The 15,692-nt window shown below is 26.8% G+C and overlaps 1 protein-coding gene across 2 annotated transcripts; it reads right to left on the bottom strand.

The window, feature by feature from the left end:
- Positions 1–1,574: 1,574 nt before the first annotated feature.
- LOC107445487 (ras-related protein Rab-3) lies at positions 1,575–15,675 on the bottom strand. Of its 2 annotated transcripts, none has more exons than XM_016059888.5 (4): positions 15,560–15,675; positions 12,633–12,848; positions 10,695–10,813; positions 1,575–7,664 (listed from the first exon to the last, which is right to left on the bottom strand). In XM_016059888.5, exons 2-4 carry the CDS (start codon positions 12,846–12,848, stop codon positions 7,352–7,354), a joined length of 648 nt encoding a protein of 215 aa, XP_015915374.1. In that variant the 5' UTR covers positions 15,560–15,675; the 3' UTR covers positions 1,575–7,351. The 2 variants fall into 2 exon arrangements, with proteins under 2 accessions (XP_015915374.1, XP_042904170.1); XM_043048236.2 differs by lacking the exon at positions 15,560–15,675 and adding an exon at positions 15,375–15,399.
- Between the last annotated feature and the right edge of the window lie 17 nt (positions 15,676–15,692).

Below are 15,692 nucleotides of genomic sequence, written 5' to 3'. Positions count from 1 at the left end.
TTCAAACAAAACCTTAAAACGAATACTTAACATTATTTTTAACAAGCCAAAATATTAATAATTTGTAATTTAGAAATTAAATAAACACATTGTTGAAGTCTTAGACTACATATCTATGGATATTTGTGTAGTTTCTGAAATCTTTTGGGTTATGACTATCAGTCCTGGGCAACTTAAAAATTTCTTCATGGGAGGACAAAAACTCATTTGGTTCATATTAATTATTTAAAATTTTTTTGACGTCTGCCATTTTCTTGTGGTTTACAGCAACTTTTCTAAAATATGCTTATTTAACTGGATATAGTGTCACTTTTTACACAGAGTTAATGTTCATTTGAATAAACCACCATGGCAAGGAAATAACTTCACCAGGTGTAGTGCTTTTATAAGTAAAATTTCTCCTTTCTTGCTTTTCCATTGGAGCATTTTGATAAAACATTTTTCTAATAATGCTCCCGCCACCAGCTTTTGAAGTCAAGTATATTATTTGCAGTCACCTCCTTGTAGTCACCTTTACAGTTCATAGTATTTCATTTTCTCCCTCTTTATTTTCTTGCATATACCATCAGAGGAACTACCCTGTGATTCACTTATTGTGTGTTGAAACGCAACAACAAAATAACAAGCCTAAATTAAATAATTAATTGTTAGGTTATACAAACAATTTCAAAGGCAACAATGGCAGCCGTCATAGCAGTATTTTTCAACTTTGTTTCGTGAACAGTTTATCTTCAGGATAAGGCATGTTTTCAAACTAAATTGATATTTCACTGCACAAAATATTTTATACGGAGTAGGAAAATGTTAATTTCTTATATCTCAGCTAAACTTGGGAAAGCAAGAATTTCAGTTTTGAAAAAATAGAGAAGAGATGACTGGTTTTCAGATGCATGGATTCAATTAGTGTGTATATCAGTCAAAAATTCTCAATTCATTGTTATTTTTCAAAATGGAGAATATAGAAAAAGTGTATTTTTACTGATAACAGGTCTTGGTTCAAGACCTAATATCTGGAAAAATCAATTTTTTATATACAAAACTTCTTAACTTCACAAAAGTTAAAATGTTTTTTTTTTTGGAAAAGAGAAAAAGCTTTAAGTATATAACGGACATCTTTCTATGGGAACGCCTATTTATACTGTAAAGGGAAAAAGTTTTCTCTAAGGAATTAAGATAAAAGAACAACCTAATAAAGGTACTTTTTAAATTCTCCAGGATTTATTAACTTTCCCAAATAATTTAAGCCTTTGCACTCAGGGTTCTTTAGATGGTTATAAAATGACTAACTGAATTTTTCACGATATAACTCAATAATTACAATCTTACCATATAATACCTGGGAAATATCAAAGTTTTGAAATGTAAAAATGTTGACATTTAGAGTGGTAGGTATTTTATAAGTGACATTGGTAACTAAGAGGTATCTTTCGCGTGTAAAGGATTAACACAAGGAAAGGGAGCGCTCTATCCGGAGCCATCACAGCTCATTAAAAGGAATTTGTTAAAATTATGCGAAATTTAATGTGTGTAAAATTAAAATATTTATAATAATTCATTAAAAACATAGTCAGAAATAAAAACAAAAGAAAAATTTATTTCCTAAAGGTTATAATACATTACAATTTATAGGTGGTTTACATTATAACTATAATTTCTTTCTACATACATTTAGCATACAATTTATTAGCCAAAATTCATTAAAATTCTCAAATCTGTGATTAATACTGAAAATAAAAGTAGGAATGTAAATAATACATTGTATCAATACATAAATATCACCAAATTTTAAAAACAAATGCATAAAATAGGGCATAATTTATTAATAAATAACATATTAAAAAATTTATTTCAGATTCAACATCTAAGAGGATTGTAAAAACAAAGAATAAGTTTTGATTTTGAAAAATGACTAGAAAAGATAATTATGTGTCATGATATTACATTAAAATATGGCAACTGTATAAAAATTATCTTAAAAAGTAAGATTCTAAATTCTTCAATAATTGAGCTGCTAAAAAAAGTAAACATTATAAAAATATTTAAATGCTGCCCTTGTAACAAAATTTGAACAATACAAACACTAAAAATGCTACCAGTGTTTAAAACTGAATTCCGAAGCTTAACATGTTTATTGATTTGATCTGTTAGAAATTAAAAAGAAAAAAAAAATTTTTTTTCGGTTTAAAAAAATGCTTAATGAATAAAAATGCCTAAATAATTATAAAAAACTGAATGTAAAATTTAGATTGTTTTAAGTTAAAAAACCATCATTTAGAACCAATTAATTAGTTTTTTTTTAGCGGTTTTACATATGATAGATCTAAAAAGAAAATTATTTTATGTTTAGTAAGAAACTGGAACACAAACAAGAGTTTATGAAGGAAGAGCTTCAGAGCAAAAATAAAAAAAATTTTAAGTATATAAATAATTACAATAATTTATATCATTGTACAAATTTAAGCTACTAATGATTTAACCAGAGGCATTTGAAACCATTTTACTGACACTATGGATGATTAACTGCTTAATATACTGATTATATGATTAAAAATGCAACTAAATAATATAAAAATTATATTCAAATAAAAATTTCATTCACTGCAATCAGTCTTTACTTATAAGTTTTCTAGTTATTGTCTTGTCTATTTTTATTTAAAGACACCACACATTGTAAGCCGAATTATAGAATTTCAATAGCAAAATTCAATAAAGTTATCACTGTTTTTGCTATTTAAATTTAACATCCTTAATTAACTTGATTTCTCGAAATGGATCAGAATGAGTATAAGACACTATGTGTGTACTACTTGCACTAACAACATTATGATTTAATTTTTTTATAGTTATTATTCATTTGAAAAGAAAAATAATAATGATATTATGACACATAAGTACCAATGCTTCACAAACGTATATATTTATAGCTCTTATATTCAAGCTAACAAAATGGCATAAAATGAAAGAGTAAGAAAAAATATCTATAAATATATAGAAACAAATGTAAATAATTTGCTTCTTATCACTCTATCAAAATGGTTTTTAAATCAAAAACAGGCAAGTAATAAAATTTACAAACGGTAACATTAAAAAAAATAACTCTTGTAACACATCTAAAAAACTATGAAATGCTGAAACATGAATAAATTATATATTTTTACAAGAAGAGAATAGTTCTCAAATTTCGTTTTGTACGATACTTAGCTATAAAGTAATAATACACATTTAGAACATATGATATATTTATTTGGAATATTGTTAGATAGCACTTTTGCATGCAACTATATATTCTTTGTATTACTTCTACTTCAAAAAATTCAATATAAATGCTTTCATTATCAATCTCTATCACGTTTACACAATAGTTCATCATACTATATGAGGCATTTGCAGTATGAGATGAGAATACATAAATGTATCAAGGCAATGCAACAATTGTGCCAAATTTAATAGTTCAGGCATACTACACATTAAATCCTAACATGTAATTTGTATGAATCTAACAACATTCACAACAGAGTTATATCAAATCCAAAATGGGAAAAGCTAACCCTCAGCACAAACTAGAATCCCCTATATAATTTCTAAGCAATCATTCTTAATTTACTGATTCTTCAGTTATAAATTAAAAACAGAAATTATAAATGTAAACAGAAATGTTTTTCAGCACCATTTTTATTTCAGCGCAAACTAATATTACTAAACTTTTCTTTTTCCCTATCAGACAAGTGCATACATAAGTTTATATCTAAGATTATATTATTTTGTTACAATTTTAGACTGTGCTTTTTTCTTTGTAACATATCCCGTGTATACCAAACATTAAAAGATACTTTTCATTTGGTTAACTAATTTTTGTTGTAAAAATGTTAATAATAAAAGCTATGCATTCAATGAAAACAGTAAAATTTTACGTGTAAATACACAAATTTTGCAATTAGGATAATAAATAAAAATGCACATAAATAACTCAAACAAAAAGATCTTGTTAATTTTTAGAGATAGTGATATTAACCCACTACTTTCTCTTCAATACAATGAAATAGCATGCGGTTTCTAATAGCCATAAGGCTAATCTGTCTCAATGCTCAATGATGAATTAAATTAATGAAAGGATAATTTTCATTTAATAAAGCCCCTTTTAGTATTTAAATAAGAAGGAATAATAGGTGGTGTATGTCAGTTTTTTGTGATCATACGCAACAATCAGACTCTGTATGCAGCAACTGTAATATGTTTATCTCTAATTATTGCACCTAAATTAGTTGAATATATTACATACGACATCATAGGCAGTTGGAAATAGTTGTACAAGTTTTTAACAGAACTTCTACAAACAAAACATTTATTTTGATTGATATATATATCGAGAGAATGATTTTCGCAACAAATGAGATCTGACTTTGCATTATACAGCAGATCATACTAAACACCGTTTTTAGAAATGAATTAAAATAACATACATTAGATATAAAAGTGTTTTGGACAATGGGCTTTTACAACATCTTCCAAACAATAAACTAGGATAAACCCTTAAAACTGGCATCCTTTTTCTTTCCAAATATAATTCTTATATATGTGTGTGCTAGAAAAAGAAGAATTGTAGGAACAGCCCATTATTTCGATTAAAAATTATTATATAAAAAGACATAATTTTTTTTGAGTTTCTCAAATAAAAGAATTTGATAAATTCAAAAATACATCAACATTCATCTATATTTTTAATTGAATAAAATACGGTGGAAACCAGTTATCAATACTGATATTTCATAAACATACTTGTGCACTTTAATAAAAAAAAATTCATAAATTGTTATCGATAAAAGTATTTCCATGCATTCAGAAATAAATATCCCAAATGATTAGCCTTTCATCTATTTCTACCACACTAGAGGAAATAAAAAATACTTATGGTTCAAGATTACTTATGATATGAAGTAATATATAACAACATTAAGAGGAAATTACAGCTTTTTCCATGTTAGATTTACTGTTTTTTTTTAATTATTTTTTGTTAAGTCTACATTTCACATATATAGAGATTATATATACATTTAAATGAGTGATGCCACCACAATAACCTAGTTTTTCATTCACCCATTACAGTCAATTAAACTAGTGATTTGATTGTTATTTACATTTCTGATAACTTAAAGCTACTAAAAAAAGTCAAGGGTTGATTTATATGGGTATTAAGGACCAATAAATAAATAAACTACTGGAATGTAATAAAAATTAGATATGTCATCCAGTGCAGTATAATTTTTTTTGCTAGTTCAAGCAATTTAGATTTAATTTTTATATATTTAATAAAAAAACACTAGCAAATAACATGAAATATACTTTTCTTTGATTAAATATATGACTTAAATGAATATTTCATATAGGTAAGTCTCACATAGACGATTTTAATTTTTTTTACAGTGTTTTGATTTTATAAGTGATACATGTATATGCACATTCATAGCAGTATCATTTAGAATTTGCTTGGAATTTATTCGGAAAGTGTTAAAACGTCAAAAGAGGCATAACAAGATCTTAATATTAGATCACACCCACTGCTTTCTAAGTTATTAGTACACATACTATATAAAGGCATTTATTTATGAACACATCTTGAAAATTACAATAAATAAAAAAAATTCACTGTTAATGTATTAGTGATTCTATATATATAGTTAAAAGATATACTTCATGGATAAATCATCTGCAAATACATTAAGTAGACATTAATATCACACTGACAATATTTAAAAAATTGGGAAAAAGTAGAATTGAAGTAAATACATAAACATTGTCTTTACCAATATATGTACTATTAAATAGTTTAAGCAATTATGCATGCCAACATTCATATCAGTTACATACAGATGATAATTCAATTTTTTTTTTAAATTGTAAAACTTATGAAATGCATACATTTTGGACAAATAACTCTCAAGAGATTGAAATAGTAGTTACTGAAATATATTTAGATGAGAGCGAGAAGACTTTCATCTAAGTTCCTTTTTTATCTGACCAGAAAAAGTTACAAGAATTGTATTGAAATGCCAATATTAATAATGCAATATAGGCTTGGTAGAATTCATATGGTGAAATAACTATTACATACCTACGAAGCTCATGTAACTTTATTGATGCAAGCAATTGAAAAATTATATTAATTGAAACATAACAGTACAAAAAAGGTAGAATAAATATTATAGTACCTAACTAATAAAACAAACATTTTCAACAATTCATCTATATAAAATATGTAGTAAATTTATTACTAACGAGTTACCAATTATTTTGTGTTAATAAAAACTGGGATTCTACTAGAAGAACAAAATGAAATAACAATTCAAAAAGTTTTAAAAAAATTAATAAACCTATGTTCTTAATTTTGTTCAAAAGTATCTGAACCCTAGCAATAGGTCAATTGTAGTGCATCAATGATAGAGACTATCGCTGTGGGCTATCAGCTCTTTTCCTTCTTGCTGTTTTTCAAGCCATATTTTTCATATTTAGCATCCATTTTTGACCATAAACAATTTAAAGATCTACCTTCTGGCAGGCTATATTACTCAGGAGATGAGATCTCTGTAGGTGTTCCAATGCATCCAATTCAGAATGCAGGATGTTAATTTATTTGTTAATTGAATGTTAATTTATTTGTGGTCAAGAACCCATGATAAATTATAGGTGGTACAGGGCAAAATTTTTAACAGTGGTCACTTTTTTAAAAGTTGAAAGCTTTAAACGATTAAATAAACTTATTAATAATGTAAAGTATTACTCTTGAAACCTTTTTACAAAGTTCATTTCTATAAAAAATTTTTTTTTTTAAAAAAGAAACAAGCATGAAATAAGTAGTTTTCAATGAAATATTCATAATAATTATATATTTATTATAAAAAAATATTATAAAATGCCCATTGGGTACATTTTTGCAAAAAATAGTGGAGATTGGGTTGTGACTGGCAGACAATTTTTTAATCCCCAATTGTTACATTTAGTTGCCCTGTGGCCGCATCGACTGTTAATTTTGCCCTATAGTACATGGCCTAATAAATGGTAAGATAGAAAGAGCTTGCAGTTCACGACCTAAAAAAAATATTTGAAACAAATTTGTAAAGAATGACAAACAAATTTTATTATTGTTTTAGATAATGTAAATATCTAAAGATTTGAAAAACCAACTAAACATGAAGTGTACCTTAGCACAAGGTAAATGCCCTATACATTTAAGATTCCTCTAATTGAATGGTTGTCGACTAAGATATCAATGTGAATCCTACCAAGCCTTATATCAAATACTTAAAAAAAGAAGGAACACTGTATGGTAATGAAAAATATATCTTGATCAAATTGCTTAACATTGACATCCTGCAGTGGGAGGAGCAGGATTTTCTGTAAGACGAGTGCCTTTGGAAGCATTTATGAGGTTAGGATCAGAGTCGAGACTCTCAGACATCTTATCACAGATGATATCCACAAGACGCTCAAATACGGCTTTCACATTAATGTTCTCTTTTGCAGATGTTTCGAAGAATTCCAACCCCAACTGCTCGGCCAATTGTCGCCCACGCTCAGCTGAAACTACACGTTCATCTTCCATGTCACACTTATTGCCAACAAGAACAACTTGAGCATTGTCCCAGGAATAAGTTTTTATTTGTGTAACCCTAGAAAACAAATAGATAGTTAAAGCAGAACTAAAAATGAACTTAGTTCGATAAATTAAAATCTGATTAGGATCACATAACCTAAAAGATAATTATCAGTTATCTTTTAGGCTAACACCCATTTAATGTCAATCAGAAATTATATGCTCACTTGGTTTTTGTTTCTGCTACTTTTTCATAATTGTGATTATTAGAAATTTTCAATAATTTTAGCTTTCATTTTGTACTTTTAATGTTTAATACAATAATCTGCTTGTGTTAAATATGTAATATATAACCTATTTACTAAAACATGACTAAATTTATATTTACAATAAACTGAATAGATTATAAGTTAACAAAAATTTAATTACTTTTATTGTTTGATATAATAACCCACTTATGTTAAATATTTAACCTATTTACTGAAACATGATAAAATTTCAACTTACAATTAACTGGAATGATTACAGTTAACAAAAGCTCGCTTGTTATATTTGTTTCAAAAATTTATTCCATGAATTTTTAAATAATTCTTTAAACATAATAGAAATAGATGAATAGTTTATTTAAAATGTGTATGGAAAAGTTAAATTTTTGTTACTGGTGCTGTGGGCCATTGACAAAATTTCTTTATTTCTGCCAGAGAAGAAGGAAAAAAAATATATAAATCAAAATAAAAAATAAAAAAAATTTTTTTTTTACTTAATAATAAAAATAAAATTTTTAAATTTTTTTTTTAATTTGCACAGTTGCCACAGAAAAAAATTAACAAAATAGTTACTTTTAGTAGCCTAAAACATGAAAATAGTTGCCAAAAATTATGAAAATAGTTGCCTAAATAAGAACAAAAATTTTTCAATATGACTAAAAGTCTATTAAATGACTTAATTGTTACATCCCATGATCCATTTAGTCAAGTTGGTGTCAAATATATTAATTTTTATATAAATGTTAGTGTTCTAGCACTATATTTTTATATCAAAGCAGAAAACTATCTTCATGCAGAAAACAGTTTTTATTTTTATACTATGCAGAAAATTAAATACCTTTAATTATTAGAACTCATTCAAAAAATACTTTTTCATTAAAAAAACAAACTTTGTCTAAAAATTTTTTTCCCTTTTATAAATAATTGATTTAGCAAATTTATATATATAGTGAAACGTGATTACTCAAATTCAAAATTCACGCATCATAATATTGTATTAAAAATTGGGTTCTTTAAAATCATACAGAATTTCACAGCAATAACAGTTGAAAAGGCGATTGAGAAACAAAATAAATTTACATTGGAATCTGTGCAAATTGAGAGCATTAAAAAGTAATGACTAATAAATAATTTCTAAACCAATTTAGAAGCAAAATCACTATTGAGATACTTTTAAAGCAAAAAGTGGCTAGAGGAAAGGAAAAAGTGGGAACCAATAAATTTATCTCTAGTGGCCACCAGATATATTTTTCAGTCTTATCCTTAATCAGCTAAAACTACTACATAAGAGTTCAATAGACAATGAAATAACTTCTTCATCTTTACAAGTATCACATATTCAATGAAGTTGCATGTTAGCTTCTGTTCTTACTAAGTATTTAATTAAAAAGCAGCAACACCTGCAGAATTCATAGAGCTGTACTGATACTGTTAGTTGCCCTTTAGTCATTTTTCATAGGGGAATCAGGAAAAGACAAAGCTTGAAAGAAAAGCTTACTTCTTTCATCTTTAAGCTGACATGTTTTCAAAATGATAAAACACATAAAAAAGTTTCAATTTTTATTGCTAAAAATCTGCAAAAAGGTGACAAATTTTAAAAAGAAAACGTGACCCCTCTTTAAAAAAGGTGACACAATCTCTATGTAAGACCTATTCAACCACACAGAACTTATCAAAAAATCAATTCATTTTTTGCATTTTCTAAAAGCTTAGTATGAAAATAATACATTGAAATGATTTTTCTAAATTCCAACTTTTGAAGAAGTTCAGTTATCAACATAGAATTGTGCAGCACAAATTCTAATTATTTTTTTAAACATTTTTTAAACTTATCTTATTGGTTCCAGATAAATAACTGAAATATAAAAACAGAATAAATGTGCCCATATTTTATTGCTCTCCAGATATAATTACTAATACAGTAGGGAATCGATTATCTGGAACGATCGGGACCCTCGCTATTCCGGATAACTGATTTTTCCGGTTTTCTGAATCGCTACAAAAAGCCGTTCTTTTTATTGTTAAACCCAACTAAAAAAATAATTTTTTTTGGAAATAATGTTAAAAAGAAGAAAAAACGATGGAGTAGTACATTAATGATTATTTCCAAAATGATGGTAAGGTATCTTTCAAAAAAGAAAGAAAAATCCTAGGAGGAAAAAAAATTTTTTTTTTTAAAAAATGGCGGGAAAATTTATCGAATTTCGTTCCGGTTTTTTGGTTTTCCGGTTTTCTGATTTCCGGATAACGGGTTCTGTACTGTATCTCTTTTTCCTCATTGTAGCAACACATGTTTTAAAAATTGAGAATTCAAATTAATCAAGGGAATAAATCTAGTATGCTTACACAGCAAAAGATTGTTTTTAAGTTGAAACCTTGAATAAATATTTTCATTCAATAATTTGAATATTAAAAGTGTCTCTCTTGAAATATTAAGATAGGAAACTAAATACGCTAAAATGCAGGTATTAGATAGATTTTAGGGTAATACTCAGATATTTTTCATATCATTATGCTGAAAAAGTTCTTAATCTGATTATAAAAGCAAAAGTTATTCAGCAATACAACTTAAGATATTTATTAATAAGAGAACTATATATGTTGAAAATTTTAATAGGATCACACAGCAGCAAGATTTTTAAAAAAATAATTTGCCAGGAAAATTTAAGTGCTTACAATTAAATTAACATTAAAAATAATGGAAATGATAGAAAATATATAACTACATTTTTTATATATCAGTTCCTTGTTCCCTCAATTTGTATTTTTAAATCTTATTTTACATTTTATGCTTCAATTTTAAAAGCATAATATGTATCAAATTTTTTTTTCCTACTTACCAGTCCTGGACACTATTGAAAGATTCTTCATTAGTAACATCATACATCAGAATAAAGCCCATTGCACCTCTGTAATAAGCTGTAGTAATAGTTCTATATCGTTCTTGTCCAGCCGTATCCTACAAATAAAAAAATGTGAAAGAAAAATATTTTCAACAAAAAGAAAGTCATACAATCTATCAATTTTCAATCAATGACGTATCACCCAAAAGAAGATTTTAAGTGATTAAGATTTAAGATTCTATCTCTTAAAACTTAACCGTTGGTGACAAATCCAGAAATTTGAGTAGTAACTAGATTCAAAGGGAGATTTTTTAGACAGTGATCCCAAAAATTATTCAACTATTTCATTCGGCCTGTTTCAGAGGAACAAAATGTCCGTCAAAAACAGAAAAACTAATTTTTTTGAAAAGGTTTAGAATTATAATTTGTTAAAATTAAAACTGCAGGTTTTTTTTTGAAATGCACAAATCATTTTAAAGATAGCATCTCCAGTGTGGCGCCGTACTCCAACCCATCAGTAGTATGCTGAAAATGATCAGTAGTACCGCCCTGGCCTATCATTAACATGCTGCGGTCAAAGGCACTGGCAGAATAATATAAAAGGGAGTGCAACCCTCTAACAAACTACCCCCCCCCCAAAAAAAATTTTTATTTTTAAATGTTTTGTTATTGCATTTTGTTTTGTTATTACATATACTTCCATCTGTTAATTTTTTTCAAGATACATTTCTTCATTATTAACAAGATATTTAAAAAAAAAAGTACGAATCTCTCGTACTTGCAAATTTTGCCACGAGAAACTGTACTGATGGCGCTGGCATAGCTACTGGTTTTGAAACACAAATAACTACAAACAGTAGTTTCGTATACTAACGTGTTTGTGCACACTTAACATTGGTATTTGGTGTGTTGATGAAGTTTTACAGTTGTGAGAAGTCAGTTCGTGTTATACACCTTTGTCAAACTAAATAACTAATAGAAAATATAATATTATTTATATTTTATTAAATGAAATTTAAAAATATAGCTTAGATATCTGCCAAGTTTGAGCATGCTCAGTGTGCATAAGAAAAGAATCAAAGATGACTCAGAATTCATTGAGAAAGTTCAAAACAGATTTGAACAGCAAACAAGACTATTACACTTCTTGTTTGATTAAAAATTGTTTTAATTGTTATGTATCAATTATTTAATTATTTTTTTTGAATAAAAATATTTTTAATAAAATTTTTTAATAACAAAATTGCTTTTCTGTATCGCTTTGTTTTTAAAAAAAGGCAGGGGGGTGCAAATGTACCCTCTTGCACCCCACTGCCGGCGCCCTTGGCCTTTCCAATCGGCCATGGCCAGATTTCGTAGTGGCCATCTTAAGAGTTTAAGGTTTCAAAATGGGGAGAAGACTTTCCAACGTTGTTCCTGCTCACAACCTGCTAGTCCTGATCACCTTTTTTGCCTTGGCGCTTCTTTTAAGCAGCTGCTGGTTGATCGGGACTTTTTGCAGATATATGAGGGACTGACGCGACTGGGCCTTCTGGACCTGGTCTAGGCTTTCCTTCTCCAGAGGGATGTGTAACAACAACAAGATAGCATCTGTGATGTTTGCTAGCTTATTTAATCAATATAAAGAATTTCACTAGAATTTAATAGGTAATTTTATTTATTGTAAAAAAAAATTTTTTTTTTAATGTTTATTTTAAAGATAAATTTCTTAAGATTCTAATTACTTGAGTTTTTTGGTTAGTACAATTTCAAAAGGTTTTTTTCTGATTCTGAATTTTACAGAATTTAATCATTTTTCTGAAACTTGATCTTAATTGCGATGGCATTAAGAGAAATCCTAAAAAAAATCATTTGCAACAAATACCTGTGGAATAAAACAACCAATAATTTAATGCAACAAAAAAATTATTATATATCTATAATATTTTTACCTACCCATATTTGAAGTTTAACACGTTTATCTTGACGGAAAACCGTTTTCACTTTGAAATCGATTCCAACTGTGCTTACAAATGCAGAAGTAAAAGAATCATCAGCATATCGAAATAAAAATGAAGTTTTTCCAACACTGCTGTTGCCAATTATTAAAATTTTGAACATATAATCAAAATTTTGATCAGGTGCATCTTTCTGCTGCGGTTGGCCAGCCATCTAAAAGAAGGAAAGAAAAGCTTAGATATAATCAGTCAGTTCAATAAGAATACTCAGAATTTTCATGCAATTATCTTTAAAATATTTTTAGAACAGTACAAGTATATAAATAAAGATAAAGAGAGAAGAAAAGTTTGAGTCCATGAAAGCTGATTCAGAGAAAAAATAAATTTCAAAGCAGACAAGAAACATTTTCCCAAAGCAGGGTTTATCTTTACTGTGCAATAACTCTCTGGGAAAGGTAATTTTCAACATTACTGATTTGTAAAAACTTAATAATCCCCAAAATACAACAGATAAAACAAACACCATTTAGGTGAAAAATGGACATAAATCATTTTTTCCTCTTGAAGACCGTTTTTTCCTCATAAGTGGCAAATTACATTGACGGACAGTGTTTTAAATGAGTGCCAGGAATACATTTTGGACAGTATTGACGGCTTTTGAGAGAGTCTTTCTTAGATTTAAGAAACTAAGAGAAGTGCCTTTGATCAGAACTGCTACTTTAATTTAATACAATGAAGTAAAATGCCTATCGGAGCAATAACAATAAAAGATTGTGTCAGATAGTACAAAAACTAGTCAGTGTTGGTAAAAAAATAAAGTTCTCTAAAAAACAGAAGCGATATTAAGATACCGCTGAAAGAACAATAATAATCTTTTGTAAATATTTGAACACACAAAAAATTTCAAATAAAATGGAGTAAAAGAAGTCAATTTGTAAGAATGGCAGTACAAGAAATTCCTCATCATTATGCGTAATGATGAACTCTTTCGTGAAAATGAAAAATGTATAATTTTAGATAAATTTACACATAACAATTCAAATTACATACATTGGAGTAAAAAACATCTTATTCTATAAAATACATAATTTTTAAAATATATGAGCAAATTATGATTTTGACAAAATGAAACGAAAATGACCCAGCCCAGGTTTTTAAATCTTAGTCTAAAATTTATTTCATTAATTTACTATTTAATTAGCATAAATTCTTCAATTGTTCTAAGTTTTCTTTTTCTTTCTAAAAAAGATTGCTTTAAAAATAAAATACATGTAACATTTATGGATTAAAACAGATATTCATCACCACTAAAGCTCTTTTGTTTGAAAAAATTAAGGCATTAAGCATCTTTGTCTTTTTATTCATAATTTTTCGTTATTTACTATCTAGTAATTTAAAATAAAATTAAGAGTTATTAATTATGAAAGCTCGAAGTCAACTTTTTACTTTAAGTTTTACGTCAAGTTTTTGCTTTAATCCATTTGCTATTTATAAATGAATTAATAGATAGAAAAATAAGATAATAGATAGTTAAATAGAAACATAAAACTATTTCTTAAAGATGAGATTAATGCAGAATAAAAATCAAATATTAGGTGCAATTACAAAATAAAACTTAAATTATAGACTCCATGATCCCTTAAAATATAAAAGATCAATACTTTAATACTTGATATTTTTTTCTCCAAAATATAGCAATCTACTTTGAAATTTATTTCTATTTATTAATATTTATTCCAATGGTTAATATTAATTAAGCTAACTACATTTCCTTGGCCTTGTATTATAAAAATAAACCCTAAATCTTTATTTTTATGAGATCAGAAGTTAAATTTTTAAATTTGTGGTCAAAAGTTAGAAATATTTTCAAAAATTACTAGCTCTCAACTTATTTTTATTCTTAAGGATTAAATTCAATCAAAATTTTTATACAGATATTAATATCATTTTCATAAAAATTTCTCTGGTATATTGTTTCTCAGAAGCTGAAAACTTAGATTCTCGTAATGATGTTAGTTTTGATAGAAACATCGCTTATTCTAATAAAAGCTATCAATATAAATACAAAAAAATAAGTAAAAATATCTGAATAAAACTAAATTTTCCACTGAATTAATATCCTTTAATTTCCCCTCTCATATATTTTTTTATTTATCAATTTGTAGGATTTTGGCATTCTTCCAACAGATAATTTTGAAAAGCTTTACTTATTCACTTTTATGTAATAACCTATCTGTTCATAATAGAGAAGATCCTATTAATGATGCTCTTATTTAGGTATTATTAAATACAGATGATCATTGAATTAAATAAAACTGCCTCAAAACACATGACTTTAAAATTGAATTACAAAAAACTGTTATTTATATTAATAACATGAGTCTGAATTTCTCTAATTAGTTTTCTAGATAACAAAGTCTGTACTGTTAGTAAGTAAATAAATTTGAATAAATTTAGGCAAATATTGAAAAACTTATATCTTACAAATTATATAAATAACTGTCACAGATTAGGTAAAGAAAAAGGTCTAAAAATATTTTTCAATTCTTATAATTAGAAACATTTAGAGATCAAGACATTCTTAGTAACGTTTACATAAGAAATGAAATTAAGATGCATAACCAGTTCCTCAGAAACAACGAGTTTACTACATTTGTAGCTGAACTTAGGAAATAATGTGAAAAGGGAAAAAAACTATATTTATAGAGAATTTAAGATCATATTTAATGTGGTAACATACAGAAAGTAATTCAGATTTTAGAAATGCATTTAATATGAAAGCATTAACACTAAATTGTAGGTCTGAATGAGCGGCTTCAAAATGGGTGAGAGTACTTAAATATTAATTGTGTACTGGTCAGAAAACTTAATAAAATTACTTTATAATGTTTTTCTTAATAAAAAATTGTGAAAAACTCAACAAACCTTAAATTTTTTAAAAAATTTCTTAAGACAAATGCGTCAAAGGATAAATCGAAACTACCCAATTGCGTTGCCAATACTAATACGCCTGTTACAGAAATGATTTCAACTATTGTAAAAATCAATAAATATAATT

The sequence above is a fragment of the Parasteatoda tepidariorum genome, chromosome 9 (genome assembly GCF_982258835.1).
Source record: "Parasteatoda tepidariorum strain Cologne lab strain chromosome 9, Ptep-v5.0, whole genome shotgun sequence".
NCBI lineage: Eukaryota > Metazoa > Arthropoda > Arachnida > Araneae > Theridiidae > Parasteatoda > Parasteatoda tepidariorum.
This window is presented reverse-complemented; position numbering and strand designations above follow the sequence as displayed.